The sequence below is a fragment of the Pteropus medius genome, unplaced genomic scaffold, assembly GCF_902729225.1.
Source record: "Pteropus medius unplaced genomic scaffold, Ma_sr-lr_union100, whole genome shotgun sequence".
In the NCBI taxonomy this organism is placed as follows: Eukaryota; Metazoa; Chordata; class Mammalia; order Chiroptera; family Pteropodidae; genus Pteropus; species Pteropus medius.
Genome location: NW_024354886.1, coordinates 6,239,435 through 6,264,713, shown reverse-complemented (window position 1 = coordinate 6,264,713; position 25,279 = coordinate 6,239,435). Strand labels below are relative to the sequence as shown.

The 25,279-nt window shown below is 42.0% G+C and overlaps 2 protein-coding genes, 1 non-coding gene and 2 pseudogenes across 6 annotated transcripts; 3 read left to right on the top strand and 2 right to left on the bottom strand.

Moving 5' to 3' along the window:
* Nucleotides 1-1,797: 1,797 nt before the first annotated feature.
* VPS52 (VPS52 subunit of GARP complex) lies at nt 1,798-20,620 on the bottom strand. Of its 3 annotated transcripts, none has more exons than XM_039856242.1 (20): nt 20,317-20,620; nt 19,399-19,483; nt 19,197-19,249; nt 18,935-19,010; nt 18,681-18,748; nt 18,203-18,378; nt 17,683-17,833; nt 17,303-17,403; nt 17,070-17,202; nt 16,869-16,926; nt 16,387-16,520; nt 15,735-15,890; nt 15,227-15,345; nt 14,765-14,888; nt 14,385-14,480; nt 14,167-14,274; nt 13,877-13,942; nt 3,082-3,193; nt 2,740-2,858; nt 1,798-2,533 (listed from the first exon to the last, which is right to left on the bottom strand). In XM_039856242.1, exons 1-20 carry the CDS (start codon nt 20,386-20,388, stop codon nt 2,387-2,389), a joined length of 2,154 nt encoding a protein of 717 aa, XP_039712176.1. In that variant the 5' UTR covers nt 20,389-20,620; the 3' UTR covers nt 1,798-2,386. The 3 variants fall into 3 exon arrangements, with proteins under 3 accessions (XP_039712176.1, XP_039712177.1, XP_039712178.1); XM_039856243.1 differs by lacking the exon at nt 20,317-20,620 and adding an exon at nt 20,184-20,310; XM_039856244.1 differs by lacking the exons at nt 19,197-19,249; nt 19,399-19,483; nt 20,317-20,620 and having other exon boundaries at nt 18,681-18,753.
* LOC120597720 (uncharacterized) lies at nt 10,860-10,978 on the top strand (annotated as a pseudogene).
* On the top strand, nt 12,851-12,969 carry LOC120597759 (5S ribosomal RNA). The gene has a single exon (XR_005651449.1). It is a non-coding gene; the product is annotated as a 5S ribosomal RNA (ribosomal RNA).
* An 83-nt stretch (nt 20,621-20,703) lies between the features above and the next one.
* Nucleotides 20,704-25,187, top strand: RPS18 (ribosomal protein S18). 2 transcript variants are annotated; one of them, XM_039856313.1, is made up of 6 exons: nt 20,704-20,848; nt 21,321-21,419; nt 24,477-24,563; nt 24,646-24,747; nt 24,850-24,941; nt 25,071-25,187. In XM_039856313.1, exons 1-6 carry the CDS (start codon nt 20,846-20,848, stop codon nt 25,144-25,146), a joined length of 459 nt encoding a protein of 152 aa, XP_039712247.1. In that variant the 5' UTR covers nt 20,704-20,845; the 3' UTR covers nt 25,147-25,187. The 2 variants fall into 2 exon arrangements, with proteins under 2 accessions (XP_039712247.1, XP_039712246.1); XM_039856312.1 differs by having other exon boundaries at nt 20,825-20,902.
* LOC120597758 (uncharacterized) lies at nt 23,338-23,455 on the bottom strand (annotated as a pseudogene).
* Nucleotides 25,188-25,279: the final 92 nt, after the last annotated feature.

The window sequence follows — 25,279 nt, the reverse complement described above, 5'->3', positions numbered from 1 at the left end:
TTCATCCCACCACCGTTGGGTCAGTTTCTTTGGATCTCCGGGGTAGTTCAGTGGCCCCCAAACCTGTGTGCTCTAACATAACTTGAATGCCTCCGGGTTCCATAAACACAAGCCTCCTCAAACTTTAGTACTGCCCCTCAGTGAGGCCTGCAAAAAACCACTCCTATCAGGCAAGTCTGAATATTAGGTTTCAGGCTAGATGGAAGGGAAGGTCAGAAACTGCAAATACAAGGTGCCCCGCCTGCACAGCCTTTCTTACATCTGAGCATTAGTTGGCATAGGTGAAGTAGCCTGTCTGGGAGGCTGTCTCCCTCGCAGGGTACACAGTGACCATTTCTCTGGGAACCCACTCCCTTTGTCGAAGCAGCCTGGGCTTCCCCTGTCCAAGTCCCAAACCCTGGGCCCTTCTCTTGTCCTCGCGATGAGGCTGGAGTCAGGCCAAATATGAGAACATCTGGATCCCCCAAGGTTGACACCTAGAAGTGAGGTACGGGCGTAGGTGAGCCAGCAACAAGAAGCAGGAAAGTAAGGTGTAGGAAAAGATTCCGCAGGCCGCCGCCCAAGATGAGCTTGCGTTCTCTGGGAGCCCAGCACAGCACCATTTAGCATGGGACAGGCCTAAAGGAAGTCCTGGGGTGGAGAGTCAGGCAGGGTAAAACTGGAAGGACGTAAAGGGAAAAGGGAAAGTGGCGGTGGCAACGGGTGAGGTCAGTTAAAGACGCTGCCCTGGTTCCACCCCTAGGGCATTTGGGCCAATCAGGAGTCATTCAATCCCCCAACATCAAGCCCCAGCCCCATCCCCTGCACTTCAGTCTTGGGCGCCAAGATGCTCAGTGATGAAGTGAAATCTCCGAGATACGGTTCCCAAGGCCAATCAGAGAAGTGCTCTCAGAGACGAGACGGGAACGCCCCCTTCCCCCACCAAAGGAAAAAAAAGTCAGGAGCGGAATATGGCGGTGCCCTCGTCAGGCCTGCAGCGGCCAATTGGGAGAGCCAACCAGCCGCGACTGCTCTAGCTCCGCCTTAGAAGGTACCAACCTTTCCTTTACCGCACGCACAACTGAGCAATTACGCACCCAGCACTCTGACCAAGCGCATCGACCCTGAGGTCACCTCCTCTCCCTGCCCGCAACCAGAGGGCATAAGCTGGAAATAGAAACTGCTTTCTTTCCACCACTCACCAGGACCTGGGAGGGAGTCATTAAGCCGTAGGGGCGGAGGAACCAGAGAAAAAAATGACCGTTTTCCTGTCTGCCAGTGTCTTCCCCCATAGGACTTAAAGGCGCTCCATGTCTCCGGTCTAGACTATAAGTTCAAATGAGGTGTATAAGCGGGGACAGGAGGAAGTCTCCAAGTCAAATAAAGATATGGATAAGATGGACACCCTGCAAAGCTGGCCTACCCTTGATCCAATGGTGCTAGCCACAACCAGAGCAGCTAGAGAGCTGAGGCTGGGGAGGAGGCAATCCCATCGTCAGTTCAAGGCGGGGCAGGATACAAGGAGAGCCCATATGGGGGAGCCAAGGTAGCTGCCCTTGGGGCAGTGCCTGCGGCTGTACAGCAACGTTCTCAGCCTTTTAACCAGGCGCCACCTCCCTCTACCAGGTCGGTTGCTCATGAAATAGTCCCCACCCTAAAACCAATGCAGCCACTTTGGCCTAAAGCAGCTAGAGGTTACACAGGTTACCCCTACTTTCTAGACACCCACCAGAAGGCAGTCAGAAAGGGAAGGTGACCCTAGAGCAGGGATGGGGCTACTTGAAGGCCCCAGGAGGAAGAAAAGAAATAGGAGAAGAGTATTGTCATATTAAATATTTATTGTTCTCTACAGACTGACTTTGGAATATCTCTCAAGCCAGGATGGGGACTGGTTAGTGTTCAAGTTGCTGAGATCTTAGGTCAAAAAGCTACAGAAATCATTTTGAGTGAAAAAATAATGACTTGGAGAAAGTTTTCCGTTGCCACCAATTCCAAGAGCTGAGGCTTCACACCTCAGGACACGGTGACAAGAGTTGAGTGAATTGGAGAATTAGGCAGTAAAGGTTTTACTGGAGGAAGAGAGAAGAGCCTTGGTTTTTGTTGTTGTTATTTGTTTGGGGGGCGGGGGTGGGAGGGTGACAAAACTGGGAAAATGAAAAACATCGTTTTGAAAGCCTAGGAGGAGGTGGTCCTGGGAAACCTGAAGATAATTGGAAGATTCAGCAAGCCAAGGGGATCCAGCTTACCCTGATGAGGCGGGATCTTGGGAAAGAAGGCAGGGTGAAGCATGTCAAGGACCTGGGAGGCAAGGGGAAAACTGAAAAGAGGGGACGCCAGGTGAAAAAGGGCTATGGGATGGGGTAGAAGAGTCCTTGGAGAAGGCTGGTGGATCCCAGGGTCTGGCACATCAGAAGTTGGGCTTGTGCTTCTTGAGCTCCACCATAAGGTGGTGAATGTTGATGAGCTCAGCCCGGGCAGGAAGAGCTCGGAGCTGGGGCTGAGACAGCACCCGGTGGAAGCGATGATAGAGCTGGATCAGCTGGGTCAATGCTCCCTGGTCAGAGAAAGTGAAGGAGGGGTCAGACTATGGGGAGGTGCTAAGGATGATTAAGAATCTGGTTAGGGCTCATCCAGAACTTTGGGCACAGCTGGTAGTTGAAGATCAAGGGTCACTTGGATGATGCTGAGCCCAGGATAAAGAGGAGAGGAAAATTAGTGAGGGGAATGGAGTATGAGTAGGGGCTGAGAGCTGCAGGTCACCTGAATGATACTAGTTCCATTTCTGAAGTTGGTGAAACTCCGCATTACATCCTGACTCAGAGATTCCACCGATGATTTCCAGGAACTACCAAAGCCACGGATCAGCTGAGTAACTCGGGCTGATGGCAGGAGGAAAGAGATAGCATCAGACAGGGACTAGGCTAAGTGATCTGCGACCCCACTAAATCCCTTCCAAGACACATGCATCCTCACCACCTAACCCCTCTTTTCTGGTGTTCTCCCAGCCCATTCTTTCCTACTCTACCCACTCCTCATGTAATCCACATTCTCTCATTTTTTCCAGTCACCACTGACCCCATCACTACCATACCATCCTCATACCTTCTTCCCCTCGAAGTCGCTCAGCCTGTCCACGCTCAATCAAAGCCTCAGCCTCCTTCACAAATGCCACCAGACCCCCAAAAGGGGGAGACAGCAACTCTTCAATGAATTCCTGAAAAACAGGGAGTTGAATGTCTTGGTGTCAAGGGATTATCCCAATTCTGGCATCATAATCAACTAAGTCCTTAGAACATTCCCATAGCAGAACAGCGAAACTCTGGGAAGGTCATACACTTTAAGGAACTGCCAGTCTCACAAGAGGTAGGGGAAATCTTCAAGGATCCCCTCCTCAAAAACAAACAAACAAAAAACAGAAACTAAACTTGAGCTGGGAGCAGAAATTGGGGTGAGCGCTGGAATCAGAGGAGTGAGCAATGGAAGAGGCAGGGCTACCAAAAGGCAAATGGCCACGGCAATTCTGCTTTCTGGAAACTGAGCCTGATGCCAGCCTCAAGTGGGGAAGCTGAGCCTGGGTCTCTCATGAGAGCCACAAAGACGTGTCAATGTAGACCCAGGTGGATGGCATCTTTCAGCTGTTGCAAAAGCAGAGGCAAATCCTCTCAATCCAATTTAGGCCCATATGACCTCTCTGCCCCCATTTAAGATCAAGCAATAAACTCAAAGATCACCAGATACGTAAGAAAGTATTGCAAGTCAGTATAGTGATGGACTTAGACCTCCAAAGACTGCCAACATTAGAACTGTCAGATACATAGCAGTTGTACATTCTGTATGAAATGCTTAAAAAAGTTAAAGACACAGAGATGACCCATTAACAAGATTACGAATCTTGAGAGTTGAAACAAAAAGAAATTTTTTAGAAATGGTTTAAAATTTTGTAATGTTTTAAATTTTAAAAAGTTAACAGGCTAAATAGCAGATTAGAAATACCTAAAGAATGATACAGCAAACTATAATTTATAATTGAAGAAATGACTCAGAATGCAGCACAGACAGATAAGGAGATGGAAATTTTTGAGACACTGAAAGGTATAGAAATCTAACTAATGGACCTCGACAGGGATCACTGATGGCTACTGACAAAAAAATGAGCCAGGAAGACAATATGTACCCTGAAGAAAGTACACACCACTACCTCTCGAATATCCTTGCAAAAAGATAATAATTGGAATCTGACCAAGCCTTTCCATTTAACTACTCATTTATAGGAAAAGAGAAACAGTTGAGCCACATCATGAAATGCAATCAGCAAAAAGCACAGTACATCATTCTACATGACAAATGACTCAGTTTCTTCCACAAATAAATTTCAAAGGGGTGGGGTAAAAATTAAGGGAAATCTATAGATTAAAAAGAGACATACATAGGGACCGTACATGGATCCTGATTTGAAACATAAAAATTATGCCATAACTAGGGAAATTTGAACACTAGCTATTTTAAATGACTTTTTTTACGTGTGATAACATTGTGGTTTTTAAAACACATTCTGATAAGATGAAGTGATAATGATGTATATGATTTAATTCAAAATAACTGTAGGGAGGGGGCACGAGAAGAGGATGAGTAATAGGTGTTGATTCTGATGAAAGAAAACTTCTGAGTTGTTACTAGTCGAAGACCTGTGATAGTCCCAGGGGGTTCATTCTGCTATTCCACATTACCATATAGACTTGAAATTTCCCACAATAAAAGTAAACTTTTTTTTTAATGGAAGGGAAAACAGAAAAAAAAAACAAAACTGCAGATAGTAAGATCTAGTAAGGTAGAAGTGAAACTTCCATCCCATTTAAAAATAAACTACTTCCATTTAAATATAAAATCTTTTCCCAATCTTCCCACAAAATATCCACTTATATCCACTGAAGGTAACTAATATGAGACTAAGGATACACCCCCAAGTATGGATCTTTCTATAAACAAGGAATCTATCTTTGTGATGTGATTTTTTGACAAAGATTAAATAACCATAATGTTTACATGTTTAGTACCTGTATTTTATTGTTTTAGGTCTTATGGTATCAAATAGCAGTCTAGTTTCATTCTTTTGCATGTGGCTTTCCAATTTTCCCAGCACCATTTATTGAAGAGGCTTTCTTTTCTCCATTGTATGTTTTTGACTCCTTTGTTGAAAATTATTTGCCCACATGTATGTGGGTTTATTTCTGGGTTCTCAATTCTGTTTCATTGGTCTATGTGTCTGTTTTTCTGCCAATACTATGCTGTTTTGAATACTGCCACTTTGTAGTATAATTTGAAATCAGGAAGTGTGATAACTCTGGTTTTGTTCTTTTTCTCAGGATTGCTTTGGTTATTCACGTTCTTTTGTGGTTCCATAGAAATCTGATTTTTTTTGTTGTTGTTTTATTTCTTTAAAAAAAAAAAGCCATTGAGATTTTGATGGGTATTGCATTAAATCTGTATATTGCTTTGGTCTTAGACAGGATATTATGAATTTGACCTCAAGACAAGGGAAATAAAAGTGAAACCATCAACAAAATAAAAAGGCAACCAACCGAATGGGAGAAGATATATGCAAACAGTACCTCTGATAAAAGGCTAATATCCAAAATATATAAAGAACTCATACAACTCAACACAAAAACAAACAATCCAATTAAAAAATGGACAGAGGACATGAACAGACACTTCTCCCAAGACATACAAATGGCCAACAGACAGATGAAAAGATACTCAACTTCGCTAGCTATTAGGGAAATGCAAATTAAAACCACAATGAGATACTACTTCAAACCTGTCAGAATGGCTATTATCAGTAGTGGAGATTTTGTGGTGAGAATGTAAACTGGTACAGCCACTGTGGAAAACAGTATAGAGGTTCCTTAAAAAATTAAGAATTGAATTACCATATGACCCAGCAATCCTTCTTCTGCATATATACCTGAAAATTTTGAAAACGTTTATTCATAAAGATACACGTACCCCTATGTTCACTGCAGCATTATTCGCAGTGGCCAAGACATGGAAACAATGGAAATGCCCTTCTATAGATGATGGGATAAAGAAGACGTGGTACATATATACAATGGGATGTTACTCAGCCATTAGAAAAGGTGAAATACTGCCATTTGTGACAACATAGATGGATCTTGAGAATATCATTCTAAGCGAAACAAGGCAGGCAGGAAAAATCAAGAACCATGTGATTTCACTCATATGTGGGATATAAATCTGAAAGCAACAAATGAACAAGACAAACAAAAACTCAGAGACACAGACAACAGTACAGTGGTTACCAGAGGAAAAGGAGGGAAAGGAAGGTAGAAAAGGGTAAAGGGAGTCAAAAGGAGATTTCACTTCGGGTGGTGAACACACAATGCAACATACAGATGATGTATTATAGAATTGTACACTTGAAATCTATATAATTTTATTTACCAATGTCACCCCAATAAATCTAATGAAAAAGTTTTAAAAGATTAAATAACCAAATTCAACCTATTAGAGTTACCTAAATGCCATAACCCACACACAGTCTTAACAATATAACAGTGGGGGGCACAGGAAGCAGACTGCAAAGGGAAGTTCAGCTAATAGAGATGACTTGCCCTAACACAGTAGGCATGAGCCATATGAGCTACTGATCACTTGAAATGTGGCTAGTCATAACTGAAATGTGCTTAAGCATAAAATATACACCAGACTTCAGAACTTCACATGGAAAAAATTTTTAAATAAATCATTACTAATTTTTGCTAATTACATGTTGAAATAATATTTTGGACATAGTGCTTTATACGAAAGACTATTAAATTAATTTTACTTGTTTCTTTTTAATTTCTAAAATGCAGAAACAGAAAATTTAAAATTACTTAAGTGGCTCATTTGTGGCATGCATTATATTTCCACTGGACAACAATGGTCTAGACTTGTTTAAACTTTAAGTTCTCTATCCAGCAAAAAAGAATGTTCTCATAGCAGAAGAGTGATCAGAGGGAAACTAAGCTGGGCTTTAGCCAGCAATCCTTCCCACACAGTATCAAGCAGCAGCCCACCCAAAGAGACTGGAGCACTGATGACAGCTGGCTTTCCACCCTGGCAAATTCCATGGCACCTCAGCTGCTCTTAACACTGTCCACTGGCTTAAATGTTTCTTGTGGGATCAGGGGGTCTAGAGAATTGCACTTCTAAAGTCAGAGCTGATATTCCCTTGGGTCACCTAACTGGGCAGGTGAGGAAAATGGTTTCCTTTTTTGTCTAATTACATGTTTATTTTACAAAAAAGAGAGAACAGAATGGGAAGTTTAACCTAAAACTATTCAAATCTCCGAAGAAGAATGGAAGAAAGCAATATTTAAAAAGATAGTGGCTGTGAATTTTCCCAAATTAATGAAAAAGTAAATTCAAAGCCCCAAGAAACACAAGATTCCAAAATATAAATAAAGAGAAATCCACATACAGACTTCAGAAAACTAAAGAAAAAAAAGGGGGGCTCTTTAAGAGCAGCCACACACTGCCTTCAAAGAACAATATTTAGAACAACCGCAGACTTCTCCACAGTAACAATTTAAGCTAAAGTGGAAAATCATCCTCTACATGTTGAGAGAAAGTAACTGTTAGAATTTGACAGTAACCCAACAAAACTATCCTTTCCTAAGAAAGAATAAAGATATTTATATAAAAACAAAAATGAGATTTATTACCAATAAACTTTCAAAAAGGATTTCTAAGAGTTGCTTCAGGAAGGAGGGAAATGATCCCCAAAAGTTAGCTTGATGAGCAAATAAGCTGGGAAATATCCGTGGAAATTGAAATAAATAGTATCATTATAAAATGACAATTAAAAGTAGGACAGAAATAAAATGCTGATTAATAATTAGCATGGAAGGCAAGAGGAGGAGGGGTGACTTTGAGCATTAAAACACTAAATGTTTTAAAGTTCATGTATTTTTTGAGAGAGGGGTTAAATATTAAGTATAGATGTTAAGTTAAATATGCAAGGTAAAATTTAAAGAACAAATTCTAAAAGAAGGGAGTACAAAATCCAAACAACTAGAGAGAAAAATAATTTAGGAAGAAAGATAAAGGCAAGATGCACAAATAACACAAGACAAACAGAAAACTAAAGACTGTAGAAACGAGTCCAAATGTAACATTAATCATAACATAAATGGATTAAAATCATAAAAGGTGGAGATGATTCAATTGGATTTTCTTTATAACTACTTGCCTTTTTATTTTATTTTTTATTAATTATTGGGGTGACATTAATAAAATCAAGTAAGTTTCAAGTGTATAATTCAACAGTAAGTTGTACATATAATGCACTACCCAATGTATGTGCACTACCCAAAGTTAGATTTCCTTCCATCACCAAATATTTGACCTATTTTATCCCTATCTACCTCTCCCCTCCCCCTCTTCTCTCTGGTAATCACTAATCCACAGTCCGTGTCCATGAATCTCTGTCATGTTTGTTTGTTGCTTTGCTGAATTTTTCAAAAATTCAGCTATATGCAAGGTTTAAAATATGAAAACATAAAAAGGCTGAAAGTAAAAGAATGGAAATAAATTAACAGGAAAATAGTAACCAAAATAAAGCTGGCAGAGCTATGTTAATATCACCTGTAATAGGCTTTAGGACAAAAAAGACAAAATTATTAAGGCTAAGGTGGGTCATTATATAGTGACAAATACTTCAAGTCACCAGTAAGAGCCAATGATTCTAAACTTTTAAGAATTTAGGTAAACTGGACATGGTACCATAGTGTAGCAGTTAGCATGTCTGCTTCATAAGCAGAAGGTCCTGGGTCCCCGCCCCAGTGGAGCCACGGTCCATGGTCTACAGCCATGCCACCCTGAACAAGCCTGATGTCTGATTTTGGAAGCTAAGCAGGGTTGGGCCTGGTTAGTACTCGGATGAGAGACCACAAAGGAACATTAATCATAATAAACATAAATGGATTAAAATCATAAAAGGCAGAGATGATTCAAATGGATTTTCTTTATAACTACTTGCCTTTTTATTTTATTTTTTATTAATTATTGGGGTGACAATAAAATCAAGNAGGAAGGAAAGAAAGAAGGAAGGAAGGAAGGAAAAGAATGAATGAATTTAGGTAAACTAATCTGAAACTATATAAAGCAAAATTTGATAGAACTGCTGGGGAAAAGTGACAAAGCTATTAATTTTAAAACACCTCTCTCAATTACTAATAAGTAAACAAAAAGTAACCAATAAAGATATAATGTGAACAACACAATTAAAAAACTTGAGCTCCACACCTGACATTTAAAGAATACAGATTCTTCTCAAACACATTTACAAAAGTTGATCATGTACCAGGCCACAGCAAATCTAAACAAATTTCAAAGAATCTGACCAAAAAAACACATTCTCCATCTACAATGCAATTTAGACATTAATAACAAAAAGATAAATAAGAATACTACTTTTTGGAAATTTAAAAACTCTTCAAAAATCTCATGGCTCAAAGAAAAAATAATTGAATGACAATAAAAATACTACATATTAAGAATTCAGTCGAATATACTGAATTAAAGAAAAACAGCAGAGAGAATTTCATAGTTTTAAATCTTCCCAGATGTTTTTGGTAAATTCTATGAAACTTTCAAGGAAGAGATTATTTCAATGGTAAACTGTGTCAGAATAATAAAAACAGGAATAGTTCTTTCCTACCTCCTTCTACGAATGCAGAACGACTTTGATACCAAACCCACACAAGGAGAGTACACAAAAAGAAAATCACAGGCCAATCTAACATATGCACAGAGGAACATTCTAAATGAATTAGACCAAATCCAGAATGTTTAACATTCTAAAATCTACAAATGTCATACACTATATAATAGATTTAAAAAATAAAATATGTGATTACTTCAACTATTGCCCAAAAAAAGCATACATTCCTATTTTCAAAAAATAGTAACTCTTGGCATAACAAGGATTGAAAGGAATTTTCATAATTTACAAAGAGTATCTACAAGAAAGCCTACAACATTACTCTTAATGGAGAAATGATAAAAGCATTCCTTTTAAAATAAGGAAAACATAAGGGTTCTCACTATTGCCACTTCTATTCAATTATTTATTCATCCTTGTACTGGAGGTACTAGTCAATGCAGCAAGAGAATAAGGACAGAAGGAATTAAAGACGTAAGGATTAAAAAGAAAGAACTTAAAACTGTTTTAATACATAGATGATGAATACCCACATAGAAACACACACATAAATATCCAGGAACACTATTAGAAACAATAATTTAGGATGGGGGCTAGCTCTATGGGTCAATATATAAAAATCAATAGCATTTCTATACACAGTTCAAATAAGGAAATTTCTTTTTCAAAAGATAATATTTATACAAAATCGTCACAGGATATAAAATATAGCACAGGAGATACAGTCAATGATATAGTAATAACAATGTATGGTGCCAGGTGGGTACTAGGTTTATTGAGAGGATCACTTCATAAATTATATAAATGTCTAACCACTATGCTACACGCCTGAAACTAATATAATATTGTCAACTGCAATTGAAAAATAAAAAAATAATAGTTAAAAAAGAAAAAAAATAATGTTTAAGTAACTACAGTTTGGAACAAATTCTAAAAGAATAGAGTAGAAAGTCCAATTAGAGAGAAAAAAAAATGTAGTCATCATTCCTAGTAATTCCTAGTATTATTCCTAATAATTATTCCTAAATAAATTCCTAAATAAATGTAAATCTATTCCTAGTAGGAATAACTACAATAATAACTCCTAGCATATTAGTAATTACAAGGAATTTTCTTACCCTGATAAAGGGCATTTATTAAAAAACTTACAGCTGTCTACGGCCATGCCACTCTGAACAAGCCCAATCCTGTCTGATCTCGGAAGCTAAGCATGGTCAGGCCTGTTTAGTACTTGGATAGGAGACCACCTAGGAAGACCAGGTGCTGTAAGCGTAAAAAATAAAAAATAAGGGATTGTAAGCTGACAAGGTCCTTGCAATCTGTGAGGTCAACCAAGGGTTGCCTCGCCTAAAACAAAACAAAACAAAACAAAACAAGAAACCTTACAGCTATAATACTCTTAATGGAAGTGATGAGAACATTCCTTTTAAAATCAGGAACAGGTGCAAATAAACAAACAAATAAATAAAATCAGGAACAGGATAAGGGTTCTCACTATTACTTTTCTATTCAACTATTCAACATTGTCATAGAGGTCCTAGCCAGAACAGTAAGAGATCAAATGTAAGAAATTAAAGGCAAAGGATTGTAAAGAATTTATTCCTATTAAAATTAAATCTTCATATTACACCTACCTAGAAAAAACTCTAACAAAAGATATCCTGGTGCTGAAAATTGTAAAAGGTTATCAAAAGACATTAAAGAATATCTTTTAAAAAGGAGAGGGAGCCCATGTTCATGGGAAGGAAGTATCGATATCATAAAGTATCAATTCTTCCAAATAATCCAAATTGATCAATGCAATTCCAACCAAAATTCTAAATGGGTTTTTTATTTTCTTAAATTTATTTTATATATATATATCATGGCTGTAGACTTAAATGGGTTTTTTAAATGTGAAAATTTACAAGCTGATTGTAAAATTTATATGGAAAATCAAAAAGCCAATAAAAATCAAGATACTGATGAAAAAGAAGGTAAGAGAATTTGCCCTATAAAACATAATAATTAAAACTGTATTATAGAGTAGACAAATTAATCAATGGAATAGAATGAAAGCAACAAAAAAAAGTGGAATTTTGCCTTGTGACAGTGACAGCACTGCAGATCAAGTGGGGAAAGAGATTTTCTATAAATGGTTCTGGGCCAATCATTATCCATACAGAAAAAATTAGATTCCTACTTCATGTCATATACAAAAATTAATTATGACTTAAAAGTAAAAAAGCAAAATTCTACAGTATTAAGAATATGTAGTTTATTTTTCTGACCTTGGAGTAATAAGAGATTTCTTAAACAAGACATAAAAATAAAAAAAAGACTAATAAGTTAAATCATATTACAACTAGGAATTTGTTCATCAAAAGACAACACAGCTCTTCCCATAAGTGGCCTGAGCTGATCTCTGAAAATGGTCCGCTATTCACTTGACCCAGAAAACCCCACGAAATCATGCAAATCAAGAGGTTCGAATCTTCACGTTCACTGCATGAAACTGCCCAGGCCATCAAGGGTATGCATATCCAAAAAGCCACCAAGTATCAGAAAGATGTCACTTTATAGAAGCAATATATACCATTCCATCATTACAATAGTGGAGTTGGTGGGTGTACCCAGGCCAGATAGTGGGGCTGGAGGCAGGATCAGTGGCCCAAAAAGAGTGCTTTTTGCTGCACATGCTTAAAACTGCAGCATGATGCTGAGCTTAAGAGTTTAGATGTGGACTCTCTGGTCACTGAGCACATCCAGGTGAACAAAGCTCCCAAGATGCAGCGCAGAACTTACAGAGCTCGTGGGCGGTTTATCCCCTGCCTGAGCTCTCCCTGCCACAGTGAGATGATCCTTACTGCAAAGGAGCAGACTGTTCCTAAACCAGAGAGGAGGTTGCACAGAAGAAAAAGGTATCCCAGAAGAAACTGAAGAAACAGAAACATATGGCCCAGGAGTAAATTCAGCATCAAATAAATGCTAATGAAAGTAAAAAAGAAAGAAAAAAACGACAACATAAAAAAAGTAGAGATAAAACACATATTTAAAGATATCTATAACCTGTATAATTAAAAAATTAGTATGTAGACTTTATAAAGAACTCATTTTTAAGAGGTCAAATGCTATGACAGACATTTTACAGAAAAGAAAAATTTGGTCTACAGCCATGCCACCCTGAACGCGCCCGATCTCATCTGATCTCAGAAGCTAAGCAGGGTTGGGCCTGGTTAGTACTTGGATGGGAGACCACCTAAGAATATTGGGTGCTGCAGGCATTAAAAAAAAGAAAAATTTGTACGGCTACTTAACATCTGAAACAATGCACAATCTCATTAGTAATCAGAAAAATGCAAATCAAGACCCTACTTAGATATCTACCAAAAAAAGCACAGACTGATAATATCATGTGTTGGAGAAAATATGGCTCAGTGAGAATTCTTACATATTGCAAGTAAAGAATAAATTGGTACATCCACTTAGGAAAGCAATTTGGCATTATTTCATAAAGTTGAATTCTGGTGTTATCTTATAGGCAGCAAGCCTACTCCTATTTCCATGCAAAACTTTTGATAAACTTTACCTATTTCTATGTGCACTAAAAGACCTAATTGTTCATAAAACAATGCTCACCAAAAAAAAAAAAACCTAATTGTTCTTTAATCGATACTCACAAAAAACTAGTAATAATCCAAATGTCCTCTTACAGAATGTTACATTCAATAAGTAGCATTATACAACAGTGAAAAATGAGCTAAAGCCATATGTATCAACGTGACAATGTTAGAAAAATTATGCACCGAAAATGCTGTGATTCCATTTTTATGACACTCAAAAACAAGACTAAATAATTATTGTTTTGGTATACCAAACCATTTTTTAAAAAACAAGCATGATAAACACAACAGTTAGGTCAACAGGTGTCTCTACATGAGAGGCACAGAGATGGGGTAAGGAAGAATCCATACTTTGATATTGGTTATTGCCAACATGTGTTGTAGGTTCATGGGCATTTATATAATTTAAAAAATACAAAAAAAATAAAATAGACCAATAATGACAGCATGTTGTAAACCAAGTCATAATTCCAATTCTGTGTACCTGGAGTCCCTACATACACATGCACACGAGCACTGAACTGAAACAGCATACAAATTTGTTCCTTCCTTTATCCCAGACCACTACCTGTGTCCGAGCATTGAGCAGCTGCTGGAAACTCTCAACCTCTTTGCTGTCATCTGCAGCCCGCTCCTAAGAGAAAACAAGGAGAAATCTTAAGTCTAGGAAGAAGCAGCCCCTCACTTGAGGATATCTCCTTGCTCCCATATTTACTGTACATAGCCAGACACTGTGCCAGACTCCAGAATAAACCACTGAACGAGACCAAGATAAACTCTGCCATGACGGAGCTACTAGAGCAGTGGGACAACCCTAATTTTCTGGGTAGGGAAAAAGGAAAGAAGGGAGTCTGTTACCATCAGCACACCCAGCATCATGTCATAGTTGTTGATCAGAAATACAAGCTGCTCCTTCCTTGAGGAGAACTCAGCTGCCACTCGGAGGACAAAATTCTCCACTTCCACCTGAAAAAGCCAAATGGAAGTGACACAAGAAGGTAAGGGCATATGATCCCTCTTCACGCTCCAGCCCACTGCCGCAGCCCTGCTGTTGGGTAGTCTGCATTTCCCCTCACCTGTAGCTGCCCCAACAGCTGCATTGTCCGTTCATTAGGAATTGTCTGATTGATGCTGACAAGAGCGGAGGAGAACTCTGCATACCGGCGTGTGATCTGGGAGAAAGGTGGGGGTAAAAATCACATCAAACACCTGGCCCAGCCAACACAACCTCTCAACTCCTCTGGAACTGGCCAACCAACATCTGTGTGACTCCTTCCTCCGATCCTACAAACAGTGCCTGACACCCCCGAGTGGAACCACCCTCCTGGACTGCTCCTCACAGTATAGCTAAACAACCCACCAAGCCCAACACAATCGTGAACCTAGCCAACCCCTATCCCAGTGAAGCTTAGAGCCCTACCCTTGAGGAAACCCTGTTTCCCTTGCCCTCTCTTACATAGTGGGGCCGAGTATCCAGCCCCCCAAGACGCTGAGGGTCAGTGCTTCGAACACTCTGGACATTCATCTCCAGAATCAACTCAAACTGTGGCCACAGCAAGGCAAGCACCTGTTCCCAGTACCTGTGGGCTTAACCAGAATCAGTAATCAGCTGGTAAGGAATGTCAGGGTCAGGGGTGGGTGGTGGGGGGTCGACGGTGGGGAACAGGGTGGTGTTTGTGTTAGGGTGTATGTGGGATATCTGACCACTTCTGGGGCTTCCTTCAGATTAATAGCTGATGGCTGGTGGTGGTAGGAATGGGTGTGAAAAGTGAGTCAGAAGCAGCAGTACTGCCTCCAGGCAGATGAATGGAAATAGGGTCAATGGTATCAAGTCAGTAGGAGCCCACAGGTCAGGGAACAGTCATGTAAGACCAAGAGTTCAAGGCCAGCAGGGCATCAAGAACCAGAACTCAGCGACCTGTCCAGGGCGGGAACGTCCCTCTTTGCTGCAATGTTGCGGAATCGAAGGACGATGTGAATACACAGAAAAACAGCAATGGCATCATAGCAGTCGGTGAGATAGGACTCCAGGTGCTTCTGTGATTTAAGAACAGGCAAAGGATTGACAAAGGTTAGTTTGTCCTTCCCAGTGGCTAAAGACAAATGCATGTGTTCCTCTGTGGTCCTGCTGCCTTACTCACCAGGATCTATGATCACAAGCCTATCAGAGCAGAATTCAAGGTGGAAGACCAAGATCTAGGGGCCCCTCAGTTTTCAGGTGCTATTGTCTGGGTGTGGATCAGCAGCAGGAGTAGTCTTGGGGACCTCAAGCTTTGAAGGTTTCATGGGGAGTCACATTGTATGAAGTTTGGCCATTTTAGAATTAGGGGTCCTAGTTTTAATACCACCAAAGCTTTGACCCTCCTATGGAGCCAGTGAAGACTGAAGACACAGGGTCTAAGAGTACAGGAGCAAGGGGATCTTACCAGGGTCATGCTGAGCGTACGGCCCATGACGGCATGGAAGAGGTCATGCGCAGCAGGACCAGACACGACAAAGAATTCACAGATGAAAAGATACTCCCGGCAGGAATTGTCTAGAAGGGCATAGTGCTGGCTGCGGAAGAGTGCCTCAAATGGATACTAGGATGGGAGGGTAAAGAGGAGAGACAGAGAGATGGATCCCAACACTGACTCCCCATGGATATGGCTGGGCAATCAGCAAAACTGGGTATTGAGAGCTCAAGAAATGCTTCCCATCTAACTCAAGTCTAAGCTGTGAAAGAGAATCCCAAATGGGTACTGGGGGGGTGGGTGGAGGGAGGGTTAGGGCAGAAAAGGGGTGCAAGAGAATAGCCCACCTCCACTTGCTGTTGCTACTCCTATATGTACCTCCACATCTGCCTCAATGACATGTCACTCCCCTCAGCCAGTCTCTCCCTCTTGAATGCCCTTAAGTCAACGGTCCCAATCCTCTTCATATCACAGAACACTAGTGAGACTGGAAAAGGCCACTCCCAGGTCCTGGGGGATTAATAGAGGGGCCTGCAGGGTAGGAAGCTCTGACCTTCCCTCCAACCAACCGAGCCCACCCATGCTGAGCATCCTCCTCACGACTGAAGTTTGTTCTTCCTCCTACCCTCTGTTCTCCCCGCTGGGCAGTGTGGGGCACCAGGATGGGAGCCTCCAGTTCAGTGGGGGAAATGACAGAGCCACGGGTCCCCAAGGTGAAGATGGTGTTTCTACTGCGCAGGGATGGCTTCGAAAAGAATCGTGAAGAGTCAGAGTCAGGGAAAACAGTAAGATTACAGCTGTAATCAAAGATAAAAGATTTGGTACCCCTGGGGATTCCAGCAGCCAGACACAGCCTAGATGTCCCTCCTTCCCAGACCTGGGGCCCTATTTCACCTGACATCTGTGAATGGGCTTCAGAGAGCCTCTACACCCCTGACATCCTATGCAAAACTGTCAAAATGCTTTTTTCTGGGAAGGAAAGCCATAGCCTTCATCACATTCTCAAAGATCCCACAGAAAAAGGTAAGAAGCAATATCTTGGAGGCTGGAGCCAGAAGCCCCCTCACTCTCCAGGCCTAGCATGAGGGTTCCTCAGCTCTAGGATATCTTTCTTTGCTGTATCTTCCATGCCCATCAGATCATCCTTCTCAGCGACTTCCTCATACTAGGGAAAAAGAGAAAAGAACTGGTAACCACCTCTTCCCACAGCATGATAAAAAGTTTGTCTTTACACTGTCCCCTTTGCCCAGCAATAGTACCTCCTGCCAGCCCAGGTGCCCAGGAATGCCTCTTCCACCTTGGCCTCACCTGCACCTTCATGAGTCGCCCCAGGTAAGAGCGGTAGTAAGACAAGTAGATCTTGCTCAGCGTCTCCACATACTCATCCCTGATCTCTTTTGCTGTTGCTCTTTCATTACCCAGTAGGAACTGATAGAAAAACCTGGAGGGGACCAGGAACCAGTTAGTCTCTCTGCCTGTCCAAGAGACCAGACACCACACTTGGCTGCTCAAAGCTCAGAGGCCATCCTTCTCATGGTGACCTGTATTTCAGCAGGGCCGTCTGAGGGATCTGATAGTTGGTCATTGGTTTTCTGAAGGAATAAATCTTCTGAAGGATGAATTCTCGGATCTTCGTCACTGCCTAGATATGGGAGACCAAACACAGGGCATGAAGCTGCAAACTTCTTACTGTTTTGGTGGCACTTATGAACATGACGATGTTAAATGTAGGAGGAGGAAGAATGGAGAATATTTCTTTAGTGTTCAGGGGAACCTAAAGATGTGGAAATGAGCTTTGCCAGGAAAAAGCAGGGTGAAGATCTTGGGGACAGGCAACAATGAATTCTGCCAGGAAAATCCAGGATGAAGGTTTTGGGGAGGCCGGTTCTAGCAGTTTCAGGGATATCTCCCGATCCTTTACCTTGACCCGGAGCCGGTCGAGCACACCTCTGACGTCTGCACAGGCTGCTGTGCCTCTAGCCTCCTGTTCTCGGACTGCAGCTGCCTTGGCATCCAGTTCCTGCAGCTGTTCCAAAAACCTGGGCTCTGTCACTGGCGCCTCCAGAATTGCCCTGGGTAGCAGGGAGGAGTGGGTTAGGAGGGAGACCCAGACATCCCTAGGCTCCAAATTATATCCCTTACATACAGCTTCTGTCCCCTCTCCCTTCTTACACTGTATCATACAGTCAGGATAAAGGTACAAAGTTTTCCACTTCTGGATCCCCCTTCCCATATAAGCCTTGGACCCCTTCACTATACACCTGACCTTGGATGACACTTAATCTTTGCTACCTAAAGTATGCATCAAGGTTAGAAAGAGTTGTCAATCTGACCATCAGTTTCTGGAAGGCACTTGATGACCTGGACCCCAGAAACCCATGTGGTCACCCTAGCTCATCTACCTGTTATAGACATTGTGATCCTTTAAACCAGTAACTCACGTGACCAGAGCAGAGGGCACTACCAGACCATCAACAAGTTCCCCAAGTTTCCCCCGAACTGCCTGGCGGTTTCGAAGCCGAATGTTCATAGCTCCTGACTGTTCCTGCAGTGTCCGGATCTCAGAACTGATAGAGCTGAGGTCACTCTGAAAAGCTCCCAACATCTGCTCCATGCGCTGAGGGAAAAGGCAGATGTTGCTGGAGTGTCACAGGTGGTAACATAAGTGGGCCACCTAAATGCATTGTTTAAGTCTCTAGTATCTATCAGTCCATGAGGGTAGCAGGTGACGAGTGAAGAGGTAACCCAAGGGTCACTGGCAAATAACATTAATTATGGCAATAACAACAAAAGAGGCTGCTCAGGTCATCCTGCAAGTGACTCAAACTGTCCTCACCTGAGGCTGATGACCTAAAGAATGGAACCAGAGACCATAATTTGGTTCAAGGTTATCAGGGGTCATAGGCCACGGTTACTAACCTCAAGGACAGCATCACAGGCTGTGATTTGGTTGTGCAGAGATGCTATGTTCTCACTCTCTTGGATATCTGACCCACAGAAAGTCAAGGGGCCTCACCATGAAGTTGGAGATCCTCAGACCTTTAGGACCTAACTTCTCCCTGAGGTGACAGAAATCTCAGAGAAAAGATGTCATCCCCAGCTAGGCTCTCTGTACCATGCTCCACAAAATTCCCATTTTAATAACACCACCCTTTTCCTCTGCTGGCGGATACAATCCCGAATAGATTTCTGCTCAATCTGCTGTAGCTCCAGCTCAACCTGTTTTGAATAGTGACGGAGATCCACACCCTGGGAGAACACAAACATGACAGGTCAGTAGGAAGTCACAGTGAAAGGACAATGGAATAGAATCAACGTAGGACTAGAGGGTAAGACACTAGGGTAATATTATAAGTGCAAGAGACTTTCCTTTTTTTTCTTTAAGGGGAAGGTAAGTGTGTGTGGGGGTTAGATTAGTATAATGGAAAGCCTCACCGTTTTAAGAGCTTCCTTTACTAACTCATCCTCCAGATTTGCCTGAATGTGAACTGGAAATAAAAGTTTATTATAAGGGTTCGGTTCCACAGCTCCCTATTCCCACACTGAACATCTGCACACCAATGCATGCCTTATAACTTCCAGCCCCTATGCCTCTCAGATTACAGGCACTCTGCATCCACCCCGTGCCATCGTTTACCATCCACTTCATCCAGGATAAATTCATCAGAGGTGATGTCCAACTCTCCAAGTTGCAATGGCTCCTGAAGACCAGGACCACCGCCCTGGAGAGAGATAAGTTAATAAGAAAGGAATACAGAGAAAGAAGAGAAAGAACAAAATGTAACGGGATAAGCCCCAATCCTTCAAGGAAGAGAGGAGGAACTTTTACTGGGAAGCCATAGGTACTGAGTCAAAAAAATCCCAAGAGTCTCACATTGTACCCAATCTACTACTTAGGGCTGATGGGCAGGGAAGACGACAAGGAGCCAGGCAACCCACAAAGAGAATGGAGGTAGGTGATCAAATTAGAAAAATTAGGAGTTGCAGAGGACAGAGCAGAACTTGCAGTTGAATTTAGGAACCCCCAGATTCTTGTTATCTTAGGTGTTCTATCACAACCCCCGCAGGGAGCTCCAGCCTTTCTAGAAGCATCGGCTAACACACAGTGTTTAACTGCATGCTAAGTGCCATCTTAAGTATACTCATCCATCTAATCATAATCAACTACCCATATGGTAAATCTTATTATTTTTCTTCACCTTATAGGTATGGAAATTCATAGCTAGTTAACTTGCCCAAGACCACAGCGTGTAAGCAAAACTGGAATTAGAACACAGCCAGTCTGGCTCCAGTGATCATGTTCTTAACCTTTACAATACATTACTTCTCTATGCTGCCCCAAAATCTGGAGGTTAATTAAAAATCGTGGCCCGGGGGCCTGAGTCTCGACCATTTTGGTCCCCGCTTAGGTTCAGGGCCGACCTGAGGGAGGGGTTCGGAGAGTATCCTCGGTAGCAGCCGAGCTCCCACCCTTGCGCCGAAACTCAATCCAGGTTTTACTGACGCGAGGACGACCGGACAAGATTCTGGAGGAGAAACAGCACCGCGTTCTTACCAGCGAGCCCTCCTCCTCCTCCATATCTGAGGCCCCGGACCTCAATACCAGATCCCGTGCCGCTGCAGCCATGGTGGCAGCGGCGGCCGTTCCGCACAGCCTCACTTCCGGCAGCTGTCAGTTGCGGTGAGTCTGTTCTCTGGAGTGAAACTACAAGTCCTAGGGTGTCTTGCACAGCGCCAAGTCGTTCTCAGATATCTGCGTTAAATTGTTTGACTCTAACCCTTCCTTTCGGCTCTAACTTCACCCAAGTACAAATGGGAATTGGAAGTCTTAAACACGATCGCAGCCGGAACCTTAGTTGCTCTCATACCCCAAAACTTTACGAACTATAAAGAGAGACCACACCGGAAGTTTTGGAGACCAATTCAGCCTCTCAGAAGTCGACTCGACTCCTGCGCAAGCCGTTTCCGGAAGCGCTTCACCAAGGTGGCCCCGCCTCTTCCGCCTGATAGCTATATAAGACAATTACGTCACTTCCGCTCTCTTTTCCACAGGAGGCCTACACGCCGCCGTTGGGGCTACCGCCATGGTAAGACTCGAATCCATCGGGGGATCCGGCGACATCGGAGCCGGGGCAGGGAAGGTCTGCAATCAGGGAGGCCTAAAACACCCTGCTTGGGGGACCTGCAACTTTGTGTAAAACCTTGGTTCACGCCCCTTGGAAGGAAAAACTAAAGTCTTCCAGTTCTGGGGAGTGGGGCCAGAGGAAGAGTCCCCGGGCTCTCGAAAGCTGTGAAAGGCTTGGGTGTGTTTGGGACCTCCGGCCTCTGCCAGTCAGAGTACTTTTGGCGACAGACGGGAGGGTTTGTCTTCTACCAGAGGTTGTACTTTCCCAAGCCGGAATATTTCATGGTCTTGCTGTCTGCAGACTAAGGGATTTGATGTGTTGTGAAAACCTGAAGGAGATTATTGCTCCCGGTGGGACGATTTTAACGTTTCTGGTTGAGATGATGATTTGGTGGTAGCTTACGGTGTCTGCTTTTTCTTTCCATCTCTATCAGTCTCTAGTGATCCCTGAGAAGTTCCAGCACATTTTGCGAGTACTCAACACCAATATCGATGGGCGGCGGAAAATAGCCTTTGCCATTACTGCAATTAAGGTAAAGTAGGGTAAGGAGTGGAGAATATAAATAAATCTTAGGCTGTTAAGATCTAAGCCATAAGTGAGTTGAGGTTGAGGAAACAAGTCCTAACCAAATCACCTCAGTTGCTGGATAAAGGATGACTGATACCTTTAACCCCTTCCCACATTTACCCCAAAAGATAAAGAAACCAGAGAATAGTCTCAGGTCAAGCCAAAATCTTTCACCGAGGGGATGGGAAGTTGATTGTCTACCTGAATTTGCTAGGATCTTCTTGGACCATCAGTCATCATCTTGAAATCATTCTAGATTTGGTTTCTGTCCACCTCCCTCAGTGCATCTTAACAGCAGCCCTTCCTGTGAAATTTATGCGCTGTGTAAATTGGATAATTGTACATCTTGAGGGGTGAGTAGAAATGCCAACAGTTGGTAAATATAAAACTGTAGTTGGGAGGAGTGTCACTACATCATTAGGACAGTTACTTAGATGCCACAAGTGAAAGTCATCGCCTGTTTCTAGTTGAAGTAGGAACAAGTACTTATTGATTGCATGAAATAAGTTGAATGCAAGCTTGAATCTCCCTCTTAACCAACCTAATGAACTCTTGACCTTCCTAAGTGGGTACAATCTTTTTCTTTAAATATATGTAATTTGTTGTGGAGATGACTTAATGGCTTCCTTTCCTACCAGTATATGTACACTCTTGGGTCAGGGATAGTCCTGCTTTGCTCACAGTCTTCACCTTCTGATGCATGATAGGTGCTCATTCGGTGTTAGGTAATGGATGTTATCAGGAATATCGTTACCTGGTTTTAAAGAATTTGGAAAGGAACTGATAGTTTATAGATGAGTTGTTAATTCAAAATTAAGTCCTAACTTCACATTTCCTTGATTTTTAATTCTGTACTGCATGGAACACAGCTTCATTTGTTTTTAATTGGTACATAAGAACATTGCTTTTCTTAAAATTTGTAAGGTATTGTAAAATAACATTTTTCAAAAGTTAGGCTTTAGTGAGGTGGTAAATATAAAAGGCGATCATGGTTATTGGGAAGCTATTATACTCTGTCTCTTTGGAATTAGTTTTGTGTTGGTTACTTATGTAAATTCAACCAAAGCATTTTCAGGTACTGAGTGAACATTGTGGTGAGTCTGTTAGGGTCGCTGATGCCTTATCATTAGGAAAGATTATTCCTATAGGACAATACTGAATTTTTTGTTAATTTTGTGAAGAGCCAGCAAAGGCAGCTAGCTCTTCCTCTGTTGAGAGGACTAAAGCTTGAAGGTAGTTTCTTGTTAAGGATCCGGAAGAGGGGAAAGGCAGGGTGATTGTAGAGAGAAGTACCTCAAAAGATGTGGTTAAATAAGTGATAGGCAAGGTTAATTGGCCAGGGAAGGGATTTCTGCTTTATTCTTTAAGGCTGGCTAGACTTCTCTTCTTCCTCTAAATCAGGGTGATAAGTGTCATCTGTGGATTATTTTGGAAACATAGAAGGAGAGGGGGTCGGAGTTGGTTACAATGACTGGGAAGTGCCTTTGGCTTTGTTTATAAGGAATTCTTGTTCTGCCAAAATCCCATGAGTGACACTGCTCTAAGTACTTTTAGAGAGTAATACTGAGTTGGTATCAACTCTTCTCTATGATCCAGGCCCTTGGACTACAAAGATGAGAAAGTGTTCCCTGTAGTGTAATCTGAGTGGAGAAAGGGTGGTTTGGGGGAAGAGAAAGGAGCATCTGTGGATCTAACTTAGGAAATTCACAAGCCATTATCTAGAGTCAGTAAACGTGGCTTTCAAAAAATCTTACCTTGACAGCAACATTTTAAAAATTCAAACAATTAAAAGTAAAGGAAGATTATTAGCCCCTATGGATATATCATCTAGCTAAAAATTAGAAATCTTGTTTCATCTATATTCTTTCTTATCCATGTGTATTTTCCTATAGCACCTATATTCCTAGGTGGTCTCCCATCCAAGTACTAACCAGGCCTGACCCTGCTTAGCTTCTGAGATCAGATGAGATCGGGCTCATTCAGGGTGGCATGGCTGTAGGCTATCTACATGTATTTTATAGTAAATCTCAGACATGCTACTTCATCTGCACTTATTTAAATTTGAGAGACTTAGACCCTGATCTTGTGAAACAACCTGATAATTTGATTTCCTGGGTCACTTTCTTACACAGAGGAAATACCACTTCTTTTTGTTCCCTTGGGCTATTGTAACAAGTTACCACAACTTTGTTGACTTAAACAGAAACTTACTCTCAGTTCTAGAGGCCCAACATCCAAAATCAAAGTGTCAACAGGGCCATGCTTCCTCTGAATGCTCTAGAAATGCTATCTTAGCTCCTCCTATCTTGTCACCAGCAAACCTTGGTGTTCTTGTAGCTACATCTTATAGTTCCAGTCTCTTGACTCGTTATCACAAGGTCTTCCCTCTGTGTCCTTATGTCCTCTCTTTTTGTAAGGACACTAGTCAATGGATTTAGGGCTACCCCTAATCCAGTACGATCTCATTCTAACCATATTTTCAAAGATTGTATTTCCAAATAAGGTCACATTTTGGTATTCTGGATGAGACTACATTAAGGATGGTTGGGGAACACTAACCCAGCCCACCGTCATTCAGTATCCAAATTTGTTTGGTTCATGAATTTAGGTGGCAAGGAGTGCCAGTTTTGGTATTTATATGATGCCACCGATAAAGCATTAGTTTCTTTGGAGTCTGATTTGGACATTTAGCTCTGTAGGACCTGGTCCTTTCGGCACTGACAAAGTCAAGTTTGTGATCTTGGAAAATTGATTGTGGGGATACAGTAGCCTGTCCAAAGAATTATGACTTTTAGAGATCCCAAGCAACTGTCAGTCCTACCCCATAATCAACCCTGTTAACCAAAGACCCTATTCTTGCTTCTCTGAAGCTGCGTCTGCTTTGAGAGCCAGGCCCTTTGTCCTTCACAGTGCAGAGGTACTGAGTGCCACTGCAGTGACTAACAGTTATTGACAACTACGTACGCTCGGCAATGTGAAAAGATGCTTCAAACTCGAACCCAATTCCAAAACCTCTCTTCAGGGTGTAGGGCGAAGATATGCTCATGTGGTGTTGAGGAAAGCAGACATCGACCTCACCAAGAGGGCAGGAGAGCTCACTGAGGATGAGGTGAGGACAAGGAAGGGGGGCTGTTGGTTGGACCTACCTCAGAAGAGGGCTATCTGGATCTGACCCTTGTCCTGTCTGCCAGGTGGAACGTGTAATCACCATTATGCAAAATCCACGCCAGTACAAGATCCCAGACTGGTTCTTAAACAGACAGAAGGATGTGAAGGATGGGAAATACAGCCAGGTGTGTATTGAGATGAGAGATTAAAGGAAGGCAGGGCAACCAGTTAGAATTGCTTATAGAGGTCGGGAGTAAAACATCCCTCACCATCTCTTCTGAATCCAGGTCCTGGCCAACGGTCTGGACAACAAGCTGCGTGAAGACCTGGAGCGACTGAAGAAAATTCGAGCCCACAGAGGATTGCGCCATTTCTGGGGGTGAGTTGGGGGTGAGGGTCTCATCTCTTCCTGCCCATTGACTCCCAGAGATTTCTCATGCTCTTTTATCTTCCTGAACCTTTTTCTGTGTAATGTGTATGACCTGTGATCCTCTTTTGTCACCTGCAGACTTCGTGTTCGAGGCCAGCACACCAAGACCACCGGCCGCCGAGGCCGTACTGTGGGTGTGTCCAAGAAGAAATAAATCTGTAGGCTTTGTCTGATAATAAATAGTTTATACACTTATGGCTTTCTTTGTGGTTTTCTCTATTCTTCTGGGAACACTGATAGGGAATGCTGCCACATGGGACCCTGTTGGTCATTTTCCCAACTCAGCA